The sequence below is a fragment of the Apteryx rowi genome, unplaced genomic scaffold (assembly GCF_003343035.1).
Source record: "Apteryx rowi isolate R43461 unplaced genomic scaffold, aptRow1 scaffold_664, whole genome shotgun sequence".
In the NCBI taxonomy this organism is placed as follows: Eukaryota; Metazoa; Chordata; class Aves; order Apterygiformes; family Apterygidae; genus Apteryx; species Apteryx rowi.
Genome location: NW_020450943.1, coordinates 300,404 through 314,352, shown reverse-complemented (window position 1 = coordinate 314,352; position 13,949 = coordinate 300,404). Strand labels below are relative to the sequence as shown.

Below are 13,949 nucleotides of genomic sequence, written 5' to 3'. Positions count from 1 at the left end.
CTATCAATTTAAATACTTTAATAGGCTAGCCAACAGTGTGTCTATTCACTTTAATTCATAAAGCCTTTTCACACATAGTGGCTTCTTTGCATTTTTCTTGCCCTCCAGTATAATGCCTACTGATGAACTTTAGTTGTCTTCACAACATCAAAAGAAACATCTATTTTGTTACCTTGTTTGTTTGAGAACAATTGATAGTTTACCTTGGATGAAAAGCTTTAGCTCCCTTTTCACAAAGAAAAAAGTAAACTTCAGATGAGGAAAAGTTAGCCCATGCTATTTTCAGAACTTGAAATATCTATAGTGCATAGGGAGGTAAGTATCAGCAGCTTTTTCAGTAGCTGAATTTTGAACTTTGTTACTTATAACCCCCCTCCCCAAAAAAGTTAGCAGACTTCCTAAACAAAAAATGTGATAGTGCCTGACTCAGTCTCTAAGTAAACAGCTTTATAAGCTTTGTTTCTCAGAGCTTTTCATGCTTTAAAGCAGAGTGCAAGGTCATGCTGGTTTTCATTGTAATTCTTCAGAAGTACATGAGCAATGATCAAAAGCTGACAAGCTTCAGATAAAGTTGATTTTGTAGTTTGCATGATTTCTCAGCACAAGCAATGGCTGTTTGTAAGAAGAAAGACTTGAAGAGGAGGCCAATCACAGAAGCTAGGAATTTTGCAGAAGAACAGGCAGGTGTGGGACTTACTCTCTCTTGTAGAGCAGGAGTTGAGCAGCAAAAATCATGACAATACAGAGTTTACAATTTTGGAAGATGAAGCAAAGAGGTATAATATGCCTTTTTTTCTCCCAACAGCCAGGATAGTTTGTTTGGGGGGCGGGGGGGGGGGKCAGGAAGGGGGATGTCTGGGAAAGAGGTGAGAAATTTCAGTATTTTTTATCCACAAAGGTCCAGATCCAAAGATTGTGTTAATGTCTAAAACAAGAATTTTATATTCCTGCACCTGAAATTGCGTTCCAAAATACCCTGGTCATTGACCCTCTGACTTGAAAGTACTCATTCACTTTTTTTCGCCTTTGAAAACTCTCCCAGATACTTCTGGCTTTCAAGGTCTGTGGGTACAGTTCTGCCTAACACAAAAGGTCATTGCTGCCATGGTGTGACTAAATAGGTTTCTGGATGCTGCCTAACCTGTTTTGGAATCCAGAAACTACACAGAGAGGAGTCAAGCTGCATTAGATGTACTCTAAACAAACCTAGAGCACACCAAGAGCATTGTGTTGGTTCATCACTAAGCACAGCAGTCAAAGCTGACTTAAAGGGAAGTGGCTGCTGTCTTATGTTTGTCTGACCATAATAGTTTCCTAGGAGGTCCGATACCTCAGCTCTAAGTTCTTCTTAGCAAATCTATACCTAAATTGGCCAGCTGACTGCAGCAGCCAGCAGATGACAAAATTACTTTCCCTGTTTGTACTCCTTCAGATCCTATGAGTCATACATCTTTTGCTGTTCAGTTGCCCAGGTTCAGAATTTAGACAGAGCTCTGTTGTTAGAGCTTCCTAATGGATTTCTGTGTACAGTTCTTCTCAGCCTGTGGGTTTTTTGATTACACTGAGATTCAAATCCTTTTGATATTAGGAAGCCTAACCATCTAACTGGGTTCCACTTTGGGAAATAAGCACCACCTGAAAATAAGGATCATGGCCCATATGTTTTACATGCGCCTGATATTTTTTTGCTCTGTACCAAGGCCAAGACAGAACTCTGGTTAAGAATATCAGCATTATTCACTCTGCAGCTGTTGGGGGTGGGGGGTGGATCTGAGCTTATGATTTGAGTGAGGGATGCCACGGTGGGTAGCTTCAGCTAGCGTGTAAACGTCAGGCCAAGGTCTTTGAGGAGCTGATGTTGGGGGAGGGAAACTTTTTTTTTTTTTTTTTTTTACAACAAACTCTGCCTTCTAGTTCAACCATTCCATTCAGGAAATGTGTTTCCATTACTTTTTGTTAGTGTTGGAACAGATGAATCTCTGAAAAAGCATATCTTACAGTTGCAAGACTCTCTGCCCAACAGCTTTTTTTTTTTTTTTTTTTTTTTTTTAACTTTCAAGACCAGAAGACAGGGGACTGAAAGTACAGACCGTTTGTTCTCTGAAATATCCTGTTCTTCCACAGAGAGTTCCCATAAGAAGAAGAAAAGCAAAGGCTAATCAGGAGGTTAAGAATGCTAGGAGATACACTGGCTCCTCCTTTTTGTCTTCAGAATCCCTGTCTGTAGAGGAAGAGGAACTGTCAGATTCTGATTATAAGAGGTCCCAGACGTAGGCCTGTGTGGCTGTATTCCCAGTGGAATGCTTTGATACTGTGCTCAAAAGGAGTCTCTGCTCTAAAAATAGAATGGGAGCAAGAGGAAGTTAAATTTGTTCCCATCAGAAAGCAATTGTCTGGAAATAACAAGAAGGAAAATCAGGCTTTTACATACAGCAGCTGTTGAAGAGATTAAATCCAGTTGGAAAAAACCTTTCTGAAGAAGATTCCTGAATGACTCATGCAAGATCAGCTCATCATTGCCTTCAGAGACAAAGAAAATTTTCCATCCAGGTGCTTTCCCTTTCCTCTCCCTGTGATCTGGATAGAAAATATGGAAGGTTTAAGGTAGTAAGTGTTGTTTTTTCTCTTTGTCAGTGCTCACTGCCTGTTTATTCAGCAAAACTAAAAGCACAGCTCCAGCTTGCAAATGCTCTAGGACAGAGACTCAACCAAAAAGAACAGTGAAAACAACTCAGTGGGATCTGAATTTCTTTTAACTGCATGTTTGAGCCCTGGAAATAATTTTGATTGGTTTTCAACTTCAATTTTACTCCCAAGCATTCAATAACAGAGTATTAAAGAAAGAAAAAAAAAAAAAGCATGTGTGGTGTTGCTGAAATTGGTATGGTCCTTTCACTGTTTTTAATTCCTGTGTTTGCTCATTATCTGAACTTCCATTTTGTAATACAGAGATAAATTAAAGAGGAAAAGACAGTTCTATCGCCCTTCTAATCTGTTACAGCTTTCACTTGAAAAGACTACTTCTGTAGCCAATTGGATCCCTTTATTAGGAAAGCTTTTCAGATGTTAAATGTAAAATTTTCCTTTTGGAATTCTGTTCAGGAATCCACAGTTATGTCCACAGATAACGCTTTCAGTTGTTTCCCTGGTTTCAACTCCATAGTTATCTCTGGAGTGTAGTCACTTTGATCTTTCCCTTAGACGTCTTGTAGCCACACTATATATGTTACTTCTCGTGTAAGATGGACTGTTTTACTCCTTATTAGTTTTTTCCTCTTTGCTCAGCATTCTTTAGTTTTTTTTAGTATTTCTGGAGTACTGAGGTACCTAGCTTTGAATGAAATGATTAGACTAAGTAATAAAAAGGAAGAGGTATTACTTGTTTGCTTTGTCATCAGTGTCCTGTGTATGTGCAATGTTAAATTGTGCTGTATGTTTTTGTTGCTGTTTTGTACTCTAAATTTGTACCTGTTTTGCAGTGCAGGTCCTGCTTCTGCTCCCAAGTGTCTGATTTTCATGGTCATTTTTTATTTTACCTTGAAATCGTATTTTTTCCAGTATGTAGCTGCTTCTAATTCAGATTTTTTCATTAACATGCAATTCTGTTTTGATATCATTAAACAAAATACTAAATAAGACTAATTTTAAGGCTGATTGATTTAGTTCAGTTAGATCTCATACATGGATCTAATGCCCTTCATCCTCCAGGTGTTTTGGAGGTATGTGTGGTTGAAGAGCAAAACCAGCATTCAGTTTGTTGGCTATCTAGCAATCAACAGTATGTTTACTCTATTGAATGTAATACTAGTTTGTTACCATGAAGTTACTTTGAGTCTGGAGTATGAGGTAACTGGTTTTTGAGCTGCCAAAGTATAAGAACATGTGATTCATAGATTGCTTTTACTTTTCTTTCCTTTGCTGCCTTGTAAAGGTATATGGGGAAAGAGGTTAGACATGATCTCACCTTTTTCTGTTACATTCCAAAAAAAACTTTCAGGTTTCTCACTATAAGCTCATAGTGCTTACCATGTTTCTATATACTTTTCTGCTACTTTTGCCTCAGTTCATGAGAATCCTTACAGAATATTATGTAAGTCCTGGTATTTTGAAGTAATGTGATAGAAATGTCAGAAATGTTATATATTGTGATCTTTCTGACTTTGAAGTAAGGATTTATTGCTGGAAATGACAGAAGGAAAATTAGAAGATGGAATCCTATCAAAATAAGTCTTGCTAACGAAGCAAAGAGTGTACAGTATTGTGGATTCTTTGTATCTTTTGCTCCCTGTCAGTTTATCAGATCAGCTGTATAAAACCTATAAAATAGTAAAATAAACTTGAAAGAACCTACTGAATGTCAAAATGAAATTGTTAGTGTTGTTTATTTCCTGTGGAAACTTAAATTGCTGTAGTTTAATCTAGTAGTAATGAAAACTATTACAGATAYGCTCAGTAGTTGTAGTATGCTGTGCTCTTTGCTTGGCAAAGCATCTTACATTGTATTCTACATATTCTACATCAAGTGCAAACAACTCAATTCATTTTTTTAAACCATAATTTGGAAAGAATTTCTTCCAATTGCAGTGCCTACATGAGCAGCCCCCACAACCCATTGCTCATGCAATTCCATGCACTTCCCCCCCAGTTGTTTTAGCACATCTGTCTGTGGGGCCATGTGGTAAACAGAGTTGGGGAAATGATCAGGTTTAAAAATAACTCCGTACAGATTTTTCTCTCCTAGGTCAGTTTACTGGCACGTCTGAGAGGTGGCATGAAGGAAGGACAAGTGGGGAAGACGTAGCAGGGGCTTCATAAAAGACTATCTTCAAATTATGTCATCTATATTAAAAATACTTTTCCTTTTTCAGGAAAATTTCATGGAAGTAATTAGAAACCAGGAATTTCTATTATTGCCAGCCACTGAAATTGCAAAGCTTTTAGCAAGTGATGATATGAATATTCCTAATGAAGAAACTATACTGAACGCACTACTTACATGGGTTCGACATGATTTGGAACAGAGAAGGAAAGATCTCAGTAAACTCCTGGCTTACATTAGACTGCCTCTGCTTGCTCCACAGGTAGATTGTTCTGTTCCTTTCTAGTTTATACCATGGTTATCGTGGGCATGCCTCCTGTATCTATATACAGCCAGTGACAAATCGCAAAAGCTTCTAGATTCTAGAAGATCTGAGATCAGTCAGGACACAAGAAGGGGTGGAGCTGCTAGGAAAATTTCTTTCCATTGCGTAAAAAAATGCTTATCAAGGATATGTTTATCACCAGAAGGTGTATCCTTTTTAAATTTCTCCTTTATGGAATTTGCACAGTTTATTTTAAGTGCTAAATTTCCTTCATCTAGTTTACAGCTGTCTTTGAGATTTAAGAAATACAGTTTGAGGAAATTATTTTAAGTGGTTTTTTTTGTTTTTTTTTTTCCTTCCATAACTCTTGGTAAATCATCTTCAGGTACCTTTTGTACTTCCCGATCAGTAGTTTTTCTCCTTCCTGGGCATTTCCACATGTTGTTGAGGAAGGCTTGAGCTCGGTTTGTGTTTGAATAACAGTTGTGAATGACAGTTTTCCCAGTCTTGTGGGAATGGCTACTCTTGATAGTCATGTGTAACATTGTGTTTGTTATATGATAGCATGCATGTAAACTGAGCTTGATTCCCTTGTGCTAGCTTTCCATGCTGAATCTTCATTAGTAATATTTAACACGTATATAAAGTCAAAGGACTTTGAGTTACAGTTTTCAGTTTGTAAAGTAAGAATTACCTCTATTAAATGAGAAAAATAGACTTTTTATGAAACCTGAATAATAAGTAGACTTCATTAACACCAAAACTGGAGTTTCTGCATTCATAGTGATAAATGACATATGCAGCACTCTGTTCATTGCCTCTAATCCAGTATCCTCTTCCTGACTAGAAGGGTTCACTAGCAAGCATTTTAGTATTGGCTTTTATATACTGATTATTCTATATGCTATGGCAGGATTTTCTCCATTGTGACCCTGGTTTTGGAACTCGTTTCTTCTAGAAATACAGTATAGTCTAAGTCAGCTGACCTGGAGGAAATCACTTTTTTCCTCAGCATTTAATTAACTAATAATTAAGTATAAAGTCTGTAACCACTTCATTATTCCTTTTGTTTTAATTGACTGTAATTGAAACATTTTAGAAACTGAAAGAACAGAATTTATCCAAGAAATATGTAATGAAACTAAATTAGCCCATTCAGTAATTGATTAGGAAAATACCAGAATGAAACAGAAAAGCAGTGTCATATTTCACTTATTATTTTATCTTTAATTTTCCATGTCTTCTCCAAATATATGCTTGCATTTCTAGTTTCATGTTTTCCTTTTGTCTTTTCATTACTTCCTTTAACAAATGAAAGTGTTAAAGCTGTGATTTTAATAATGCACCAATTAGTAATTGAGTTGAAGTGCCTAAAACAGTCTCAACATGTTTTCAGAGTTATGTTTTCCTTCATGACCACGTGACATTAGGCAATGTGAGAGCAAACACAGTATAATGAGAAGGTTTCCAATTTTATGGTTGAAGGGTCAAAGCTATTTGAAAGAAATGAAGTCAGAAAATTGAACAACTTGCTGAAATCAATAATGTTGTAAGGAGATATGTAATGAATATTAGATTAATACACTTCAAAAAAAACTTAAGGAAATACTATGAAACTAGTGCTGGAGGCAAAAAAATTGTAATGATTCATTGGTTTTATCAGTTTTATTTTTGTGCATGTCTTTGCACATAGCATTTTGTGTTTTATGTAATAATAATTCATCTCTTCCTGTTAATGCAAGAAGCGTCCTAAACCTCTGGTAGACTCTTGTTGCTATTACAAAGGCTTAAGATGAATATTTGTCTGATTCTTAATCTGTAAGATGGCAAGTGTTTCGCCTCTGATAAATAAATGAAAAGGATGATTAAGCAATTCCTAAGTTACAAGATGGGTTCAGTTTCATTTTAGTCAGAAACTCATAGTACTTGTGTCTGCTTTTACTTTTGCTCTTCATCAGGTTTCCAATGACTATAACTTCATGCTAACATGTCACTTGTAACTGCTCACTTATAAATATTTTTAGTACAAGGTGCTACATAAATAAAGAAACCTGAAAAATGAGGACTCAATCCAATTCCAAGTTCTTTAAGTGAAGAATATTCACAGGAAATTGTAATGCAGTAGGTGTAGTTTCAAGAGCATGCAGGGTTTGTGTGTGCCAAAACCATATTCAAATGCATTTCTTTTTAACCAAGATGTATTTAATTTCATAGATTGAGACCCTGTGCTATCAGAAAACTTCTCTACAGTTTGGGAGGGGGGATTGGAAAAAAGGTAGACTGTTTTGATATTACAAAACTCATACATACACACATAGTGCTGCTTTACAGTCTTAGTCCCCTAAATATTAAATAGGAGTTTTCTGTAAGAAAAATACATTGGAAGTCTGAATTGATCATGTTTTTTATAAGCTTCAATTTTCAGTGCATGCTCCTGAAATTTTGCATCCTGAATGTGTAGAAGTCCTTACTGTTGTAAATATTCTTAAATTTTGGTCCCAGAAGCAATCAGCATCAGTAAGGCTTATAAAACTTGACACAGTAATCATATCTTCCCCTCTCCCCCCCAATAACATAGCAGCTATGACAAAGTCCAGTTTAGGACAGTAGTATTCACTGATTCTTAAAGCTATATGCAAGTTAATGGCATTGCATGCTGACAGTTCAAACATTGCTTTTAGTTTACTATTTTATAATCATGAAGCGGCACTATGAAATGATAAAACCAGTAAGTGGTGCTTTGTGTCAAGAGAAAAACTAATGGAAAGTACTGAAAGCAGTGAATAAAAATTAAGTTCCTGCTGGTAATGTACATGAAAGCATTTTAATTTGGTGTTTTAATAGAATCAAAACATTAGCCAATTAGAGAAATATTGAAAAAGCCAGGCTGAGTTTCCTTGGAAGTCTTTACTGAGGGACTTTGTTGAAAGTCTTTTGGAATTCTCTGTGTATGTGTTAATTCTGTTTTCTGTCATAGTTTCTATTGATTTGCCTGATACAGAGATGTCAGGCTTAGCAGTGTGTAATTATCTGCATCTCTTCTGGAACCATGGATGTTGTATTTGCCACTTTCTAGACCTAAGGCAGTTTTAAGCCAGAGCTATACACACTATAGTAGTGCAGCTATTTCATCATAAGTTTCTTCAGTACTCCTGATGTCTAATCTCACAGCATTTTTGTACCTGTTATCGGTTGACAACCGATATTCGCAATGTGTTTGAATTTTGTAATGGCAAGTATGAGGCATTTATCTCTTTCTAGTTGTTCTCTTAACTGTCAAAGTCCCATTCTGGGACATTCCAGGCTTTGCTTGCTTTTTCCTCTGTTACTTAGGCCATACTAAATGTCTTGCAGCTCAAAAAAAAAAACCCCAGACACCTAGTCTTTCTAATAAAGTTGGGACACTTAACCTAGTGTTTTTCCTATAGTCTGACAAATATGGAATACAAAAGCCTCCAGAATCTTTTCATTTAAAAAGTGTTAATAGTGGTCTTTATTCAGCTTGTGTTTTATTTAAGTCATTTTTAAATTTTAACACTTGTTCAAATTTGCTAGCATTCATGATCTTGAAATATGTCACAAAGGTATGTAATAATTGATATCATACTGTGGGTCAGTGACAGAGGCAAGAATAGAATCTATATTAAAATATGCAGCCTCTTCCTGAAGTGTCTTTTATAGACCTCTGGATTAGAATCAGCCAGGTTAAACTGTGTTATATATCTGGAGTTGGGTTCCTTTTTTTGTTTGTTTTTTTTTGTTTGTTTGTTTGTTTTTAACATATTTGCTATTAAGTGTAAATTGTCCATTAAAATTATGGCCTTTCCCCACCCCGCCTTTATTTTTTTTATGTAGTGGTCTAGCTTAAAACGTGCTTTGTTCATTTTGTTTATTAGTAGTTGGTCTTTACACTTATTCATATGACTTTTTTGGAAATATATATATATTTTTAAATTAGACAATATAGATTTCTGGATAAAACATTTTCTTGTGATTTTGTTTTTATTCTTCTTGTGCTTCATAGCTATTCAGCTTCTTTAATTTTCTTTTCTTTCTTTTTCCACAGTTTCTGGCAGATATGGAAAATAATGCACTCTTTAGAGATGACATTGAATGTCAAAAACTCATTATGGAAGCAATGAAGTACCATCTGTTGCCAGAGAGACGACCTATGTTACAAAGTCCTCGCACCAAACCTAGAAAATCTACAGTGGGAGTGTTGTTTGCAGTTGGAGGAATGGATGCAACAAAAGGTATTGGTTTATATAATGAGTAGTTGATGAAGGTTTTTTTGTTTTTTGGGTTTTGGGGTTTTTTTAAGAAATGCTTGATAAATGTTAATCTAGCATGTCAATTATAAAATTCAAAGATTCTACAGTATCAAGCATGAAACTTCAAAAATGTACACTGACTGCTTATAGGTTAAAAATATAGGTAGCATTGATAATATTGTAAGCACTATGGAAGCTTGTGTTATTAATTTTGAAATCAAGGGAGTATCTGATTTCTGAGAAGTGAAATGTTGAATTGAATGAAAACTAATCTTTATTTACGTGAATGGGAAGTAATATGGAAAAGGAAGAAAATGACAGAAAACACACAAAGATGGTGTGTGCATGTATAAAAACAAAAAAATGCTTTTTGACTAATTGTTAAAGGGTTCTGTCAGAGCTACTCAGATTTTTTTTTTTTATAGAAGCTTCCATACTGTAAATGTAATGGTAGTTAGAAGGAATCTGGTATTCATATACATAGAATTAAGAACATGCTGAAGGGTCTTGTGGGATCAGCATATTGCTAAAATAAAAACTATCCCAATAATTCTTCTATAACTTACATATCAATCAGGAGCTACAAGCATTGAAAAGTATGAACTTCGTACCAACATGTGGACCCCTGTTGCAAACATGAATGGACGAAGATTACAGTTTGGAGTTGCAGTGTTAGATGATAAATTGTATGTTGTTGGTGGCAGAGATGGACTGAAAACACTGAATACTGTGGAGTGCTACAACCCTAGAACAAAAACTTGGAGTGTAATGCCACCTATGTCCACACATCGTCATGGTCTTGGTATGTAGAGTTCTGTAAAGGCTGAATGCTTATTTTTAAAAGGTTAACTATTTTCAGATTGGTTAAAAAAACATTTAAAAATTAAATTTTAGGGAAAAGATTAACTTTGTTTTAATGCTGACCTGTTGTTGAACTCTTTTTTTCCCCTTCAGGCTATATCCAGCATTTTTTAGTGCGTGCTGGGCTGTGGCTAGGAGAATGTGATTTTTTTCCCCCCATCCCCTTATCCAGATTTTTTTTTTTTTTTTTTTTTTTTTTTTAAAGGAGTAGCTGTATTGGAAGGTCCCATGTATGCTGTAGGAGGACACGATGGCTGGAGCTACCTGAATACAGTAGAAAGATGGGATCCACAGGCTCGTCAGTGGAACTTTGTAGCTAGCATGTCAACTCCAAGGAGCACTGTTGGGGTAGCAATATTAAATGGAAAGTATGTGAAGGCAACTTCCATTTTCTTTTTCATTATTTTAATGGAATTAGAGAAACATCCTAAATGACTGTATTTCTCTTGACAGATATATGTTAATAGCATAGTCTCTCTATTTACAGAAGGGATAGCATATTGGGCCAAGCAGGCCTCCCCACAGCATCACAGTGCCCCTTAGTATCACTTACGAGAAGCCATCTCTTCAGGGAGTTACTGAAGATGTTAAACAGTATCAGCCCCAGTGTCAGCCTGGGAGGAACACTGCTAGTAACCAGCTGCCAGCTGGACTTTGTACTGCTGATCACAGTCTTTTGAGACCAGCAGTCCATCTAGTTTTCCACCAGCCTTGTAGTCACTTATCTAAACTATTAGTATTGTCGTAGCTGTGGCAGAATATTTACACCATCTGACTCCAAGAATCTAACTAGGGTTATGGCAGCCTAACCTAACCTAAATACTGACTATCATGCTCTTGACCATAAGTTTCCACCTCCTGCTTATGTATCCTCTGTGGCAGTTGCCAAACCTCCCTTGAGCTGTTTGGGTATTGTAAGCTAGCAAAAAGCTTGGGGTTTTTTTGCTTTGTTTTGTTTTTAAATGCGTCTGCAAAGGGTCCTGTGAGATCTGGAGCAAGTGCAGGAATGAGTGGGATTGTTGACCTGGGTGAAGAACGTGAACAACCAGCAAGCAGAATGGCTTTGGCTGCTGTGGAACTGCAGTCTCAGATGCCTAAGTTAGGTCTTATATATATATTATTATATATAATAATGAGTAGAGAGTCCCAGGTGTGATATAAATCACCAGAATTAGAGCCTCACATTTCTCTGTACTATAGAAGATAGCCTGGGCTCTTAACATAGGCAGCAACACTAGGTGACTATAGCTAAGAAGCTTGAGTACTTCTCTGAAAATGCCTGCAGAGTTACTGTATTGCAGCTGTGGGACTAGTAACTTCTGCACTTTTTAGCAATGGTATGTCTGTAACTTGGTATCTTTCAGATGATTTGCTCAAAATCTCCGTATACAGAAGTGAATATATCCTTCTCCACATCCTGAATGCTAAATCACTGCATAAGTGATCAAAAATCTGTCGTGTTTTAGGGGGCTAAGGGGTTCATTTAAATGGTGTGTTGTATAAAGCATTGATTTTTAGTCATAAACTTTCTGGAACTGCAACACAATTTTTCAAGATACTTCAGTACATTCCTTACCTTAAACAAGTTGTGTTCTTAAACATGGATGCTTCGATAAAAGTGTCTTTTTTTAAGAGGGTATTAAAATTATTAGTGAGAGCTACTAGGTCAACCATATTTACAATAGGTTTGCATTCAAATGTGGTCACTATATTTAAAAAACAAAAAAAAAAAGTATTTCCCAAACTGAGGACATCTTGAATAGTGCTTTGTAGTAACTGTTGCCAGATGTTCACACTGTCATCATATATAGTATCTAATGCATATTTGATTATTTAACTATACTGTAATCTGCCTCAGGTTCTGAAGTGAATTCATTAATGATATTTCAGGTTATCTCTCAAACTAGACTTGACTTCTGATGCGTTGCTTTCTTTTTAAAGTGCTTTCTGCATTACCTTTCAAAATAAGTGCTGGGCATGCAGTATTTCTGCTTCTAAGTGTACAGTGCTCATAAACATCAAAAGAAATGCCCAGAATTGATCAAGTTCACTTATTTGATTATTTATAAAGATTCTTCAGTGATGCAATGCTACCAACTCCAGTCTTTCTTCTATCCCTATTTTACAAAAAATTGAAATTCTTTGTTGCTATGAAATGCCAGAAACCTTTGTATGCTAGAACTGAGCAAACTAGGCCACCTAGTGGATGTGAGGGAATTATCTAGAGCTACCATTTATGAACTGAAGCTCACGTCCATAAAAATACTTACATGCCTAAATTGACGTAGGACAGAATTTTTACATGCATAAATCCATTACTGAATTTGTCCCTATGACCCCACTAGAAATGGGCCTTTGACTGTCAAGTCACTTAGGTAATTTTGAAAATCTTAGCTACATGGACAATTTGGAACATAAATGCTGTTATAATCAATTTAAAATCAATAAATTATTTTTATTCTGTGTTAATTGTGACAATAGGAAAAGCCTGGAGCAAAATCTTATCTTCTGTCTGAGTTCTAGGAACAAAAAATTCTATCAAAAGTTGAAATTGTGCTTCCAAACTTCTCTTTTTAACAACCTTGAAAGTCCTTCATACATGACTTGAAACTTATGTACTGTACAAAAAAATGTTGCTGTGTATTTTTTTTCATGATAATGTTTTGGTGGACAGGCAATATTTGCAATATTAATACTTTTTTTTTTTTTAACTTTGTAGACTTTATGCAATTGGCGGACGAGATGGAAGTTCTTGTCTTAAGTCAGTAGAATGTTTTGATCCTCATACAAACAAATGGACCCTCTGTGCTCAAATGTCAAAAAGAAGAGGCGGTGTAGGTGTAACTACATGGAATGGGTTCTTGTATGCAATAGGTGGACATGATGCCCCGGCATCAAACTTAACATCCAGACTCTCAGACTGTGTAGAAAGGTAATATCCTGATGAAGAAGGATCCTGCTAGTAATGCTAATAATGCTAGCACGTAGAGTGATTTACAGAAAGAGCTGTTAAGTAGAAAATCTGTTAGAATAGCTGTATTTTTAGTGTGAGCAGAGTAAACCTGTATATAAAAACATACTGTATAGTCATAATACGATTCATAATGTTGCCAAAACAATGCAATTAAAAAGAGAATTTTCTAATGCACTTCATCTAGAAAAATCATTTTGTTTTCTCAAAATCTCATTGAATTAAATGGTAATTAATTATTGAGAAGAACATGGAACTGAAGGTCTTTACAAATGGAACAGAAGTTCTTTCACAAGTTTCATTATGAGTTCATATTATAACTTTTAAATGAGTTAATGATCAAACTTTGTGGACCTTTAAATATCATATCCTTTCCTGTATACCCTGATGACTCTGAGAAACTCACATGTAATTTAATTATTCTGAAATTGCTATGTATTTATATAAAGCTATTATGGAATGATTGCATTATAAATGACAGAATCACATGTGAACCATAAAACAAGTAAAAATGTCAGTAAATATTTCTTAATGCCTCATTAAGAAACCTCATTAATTCTTTGCTATCATTTCAAGTATTTCTGACATATGCTTTAATTCTCCTTTTCCCCTCCACCCGAAGAAGGTGGAATTCCCCACTTCTCTTCTTTCCTGTTATCTCCCACCACTTACCAGTGTTTCTTTGTCACCAACTTCTCCCTTTACTAAATCTCTTTAGGCTGGGAGATCTTATCTGCTCTCTAGCAAAAAAACAGAGGTGTA

At 35.7% G+C, this 13,949-nt stretch overlaps 1 protein-coding gene across 9 annotated transcripts in view; it reads left to right on the top strand.

Moving 5' to 3' along the window:
* Positions 1-13,949, top strand: part of KLHL5 (kelch like family member 5) — a 62,765-nt gene that overhangs the window by 40,732 nt on the left and 8,084 nt on the right. For all 9 annotated transcript variants that reach the window (XM_026085292.1, XM_026085287.1, XM_026085288.1 and 6 more), the window contains 5 exons: positions 4,869-5,081; positions 9,151-9,337; positions 9,933-10,157; positions 10,422-10,584; positions 12,936-13,148. In XM_026085292.1, coding sequence (XP_025941077.1) covers positions 4,869-5,081; positions 9,151-9,337; positions 9,933-10,157; positions 10,422-10,584; positions 12,936-13,148 — 1,001 coding nt within the window. The remainder of the gene's footprint in view (positions 1-4,868; positions 5,082-9,150; positions 9,338-9,932; positions 10,158-10,421; positions 10,585-12,935; positions 13,149-13,949) is intronic.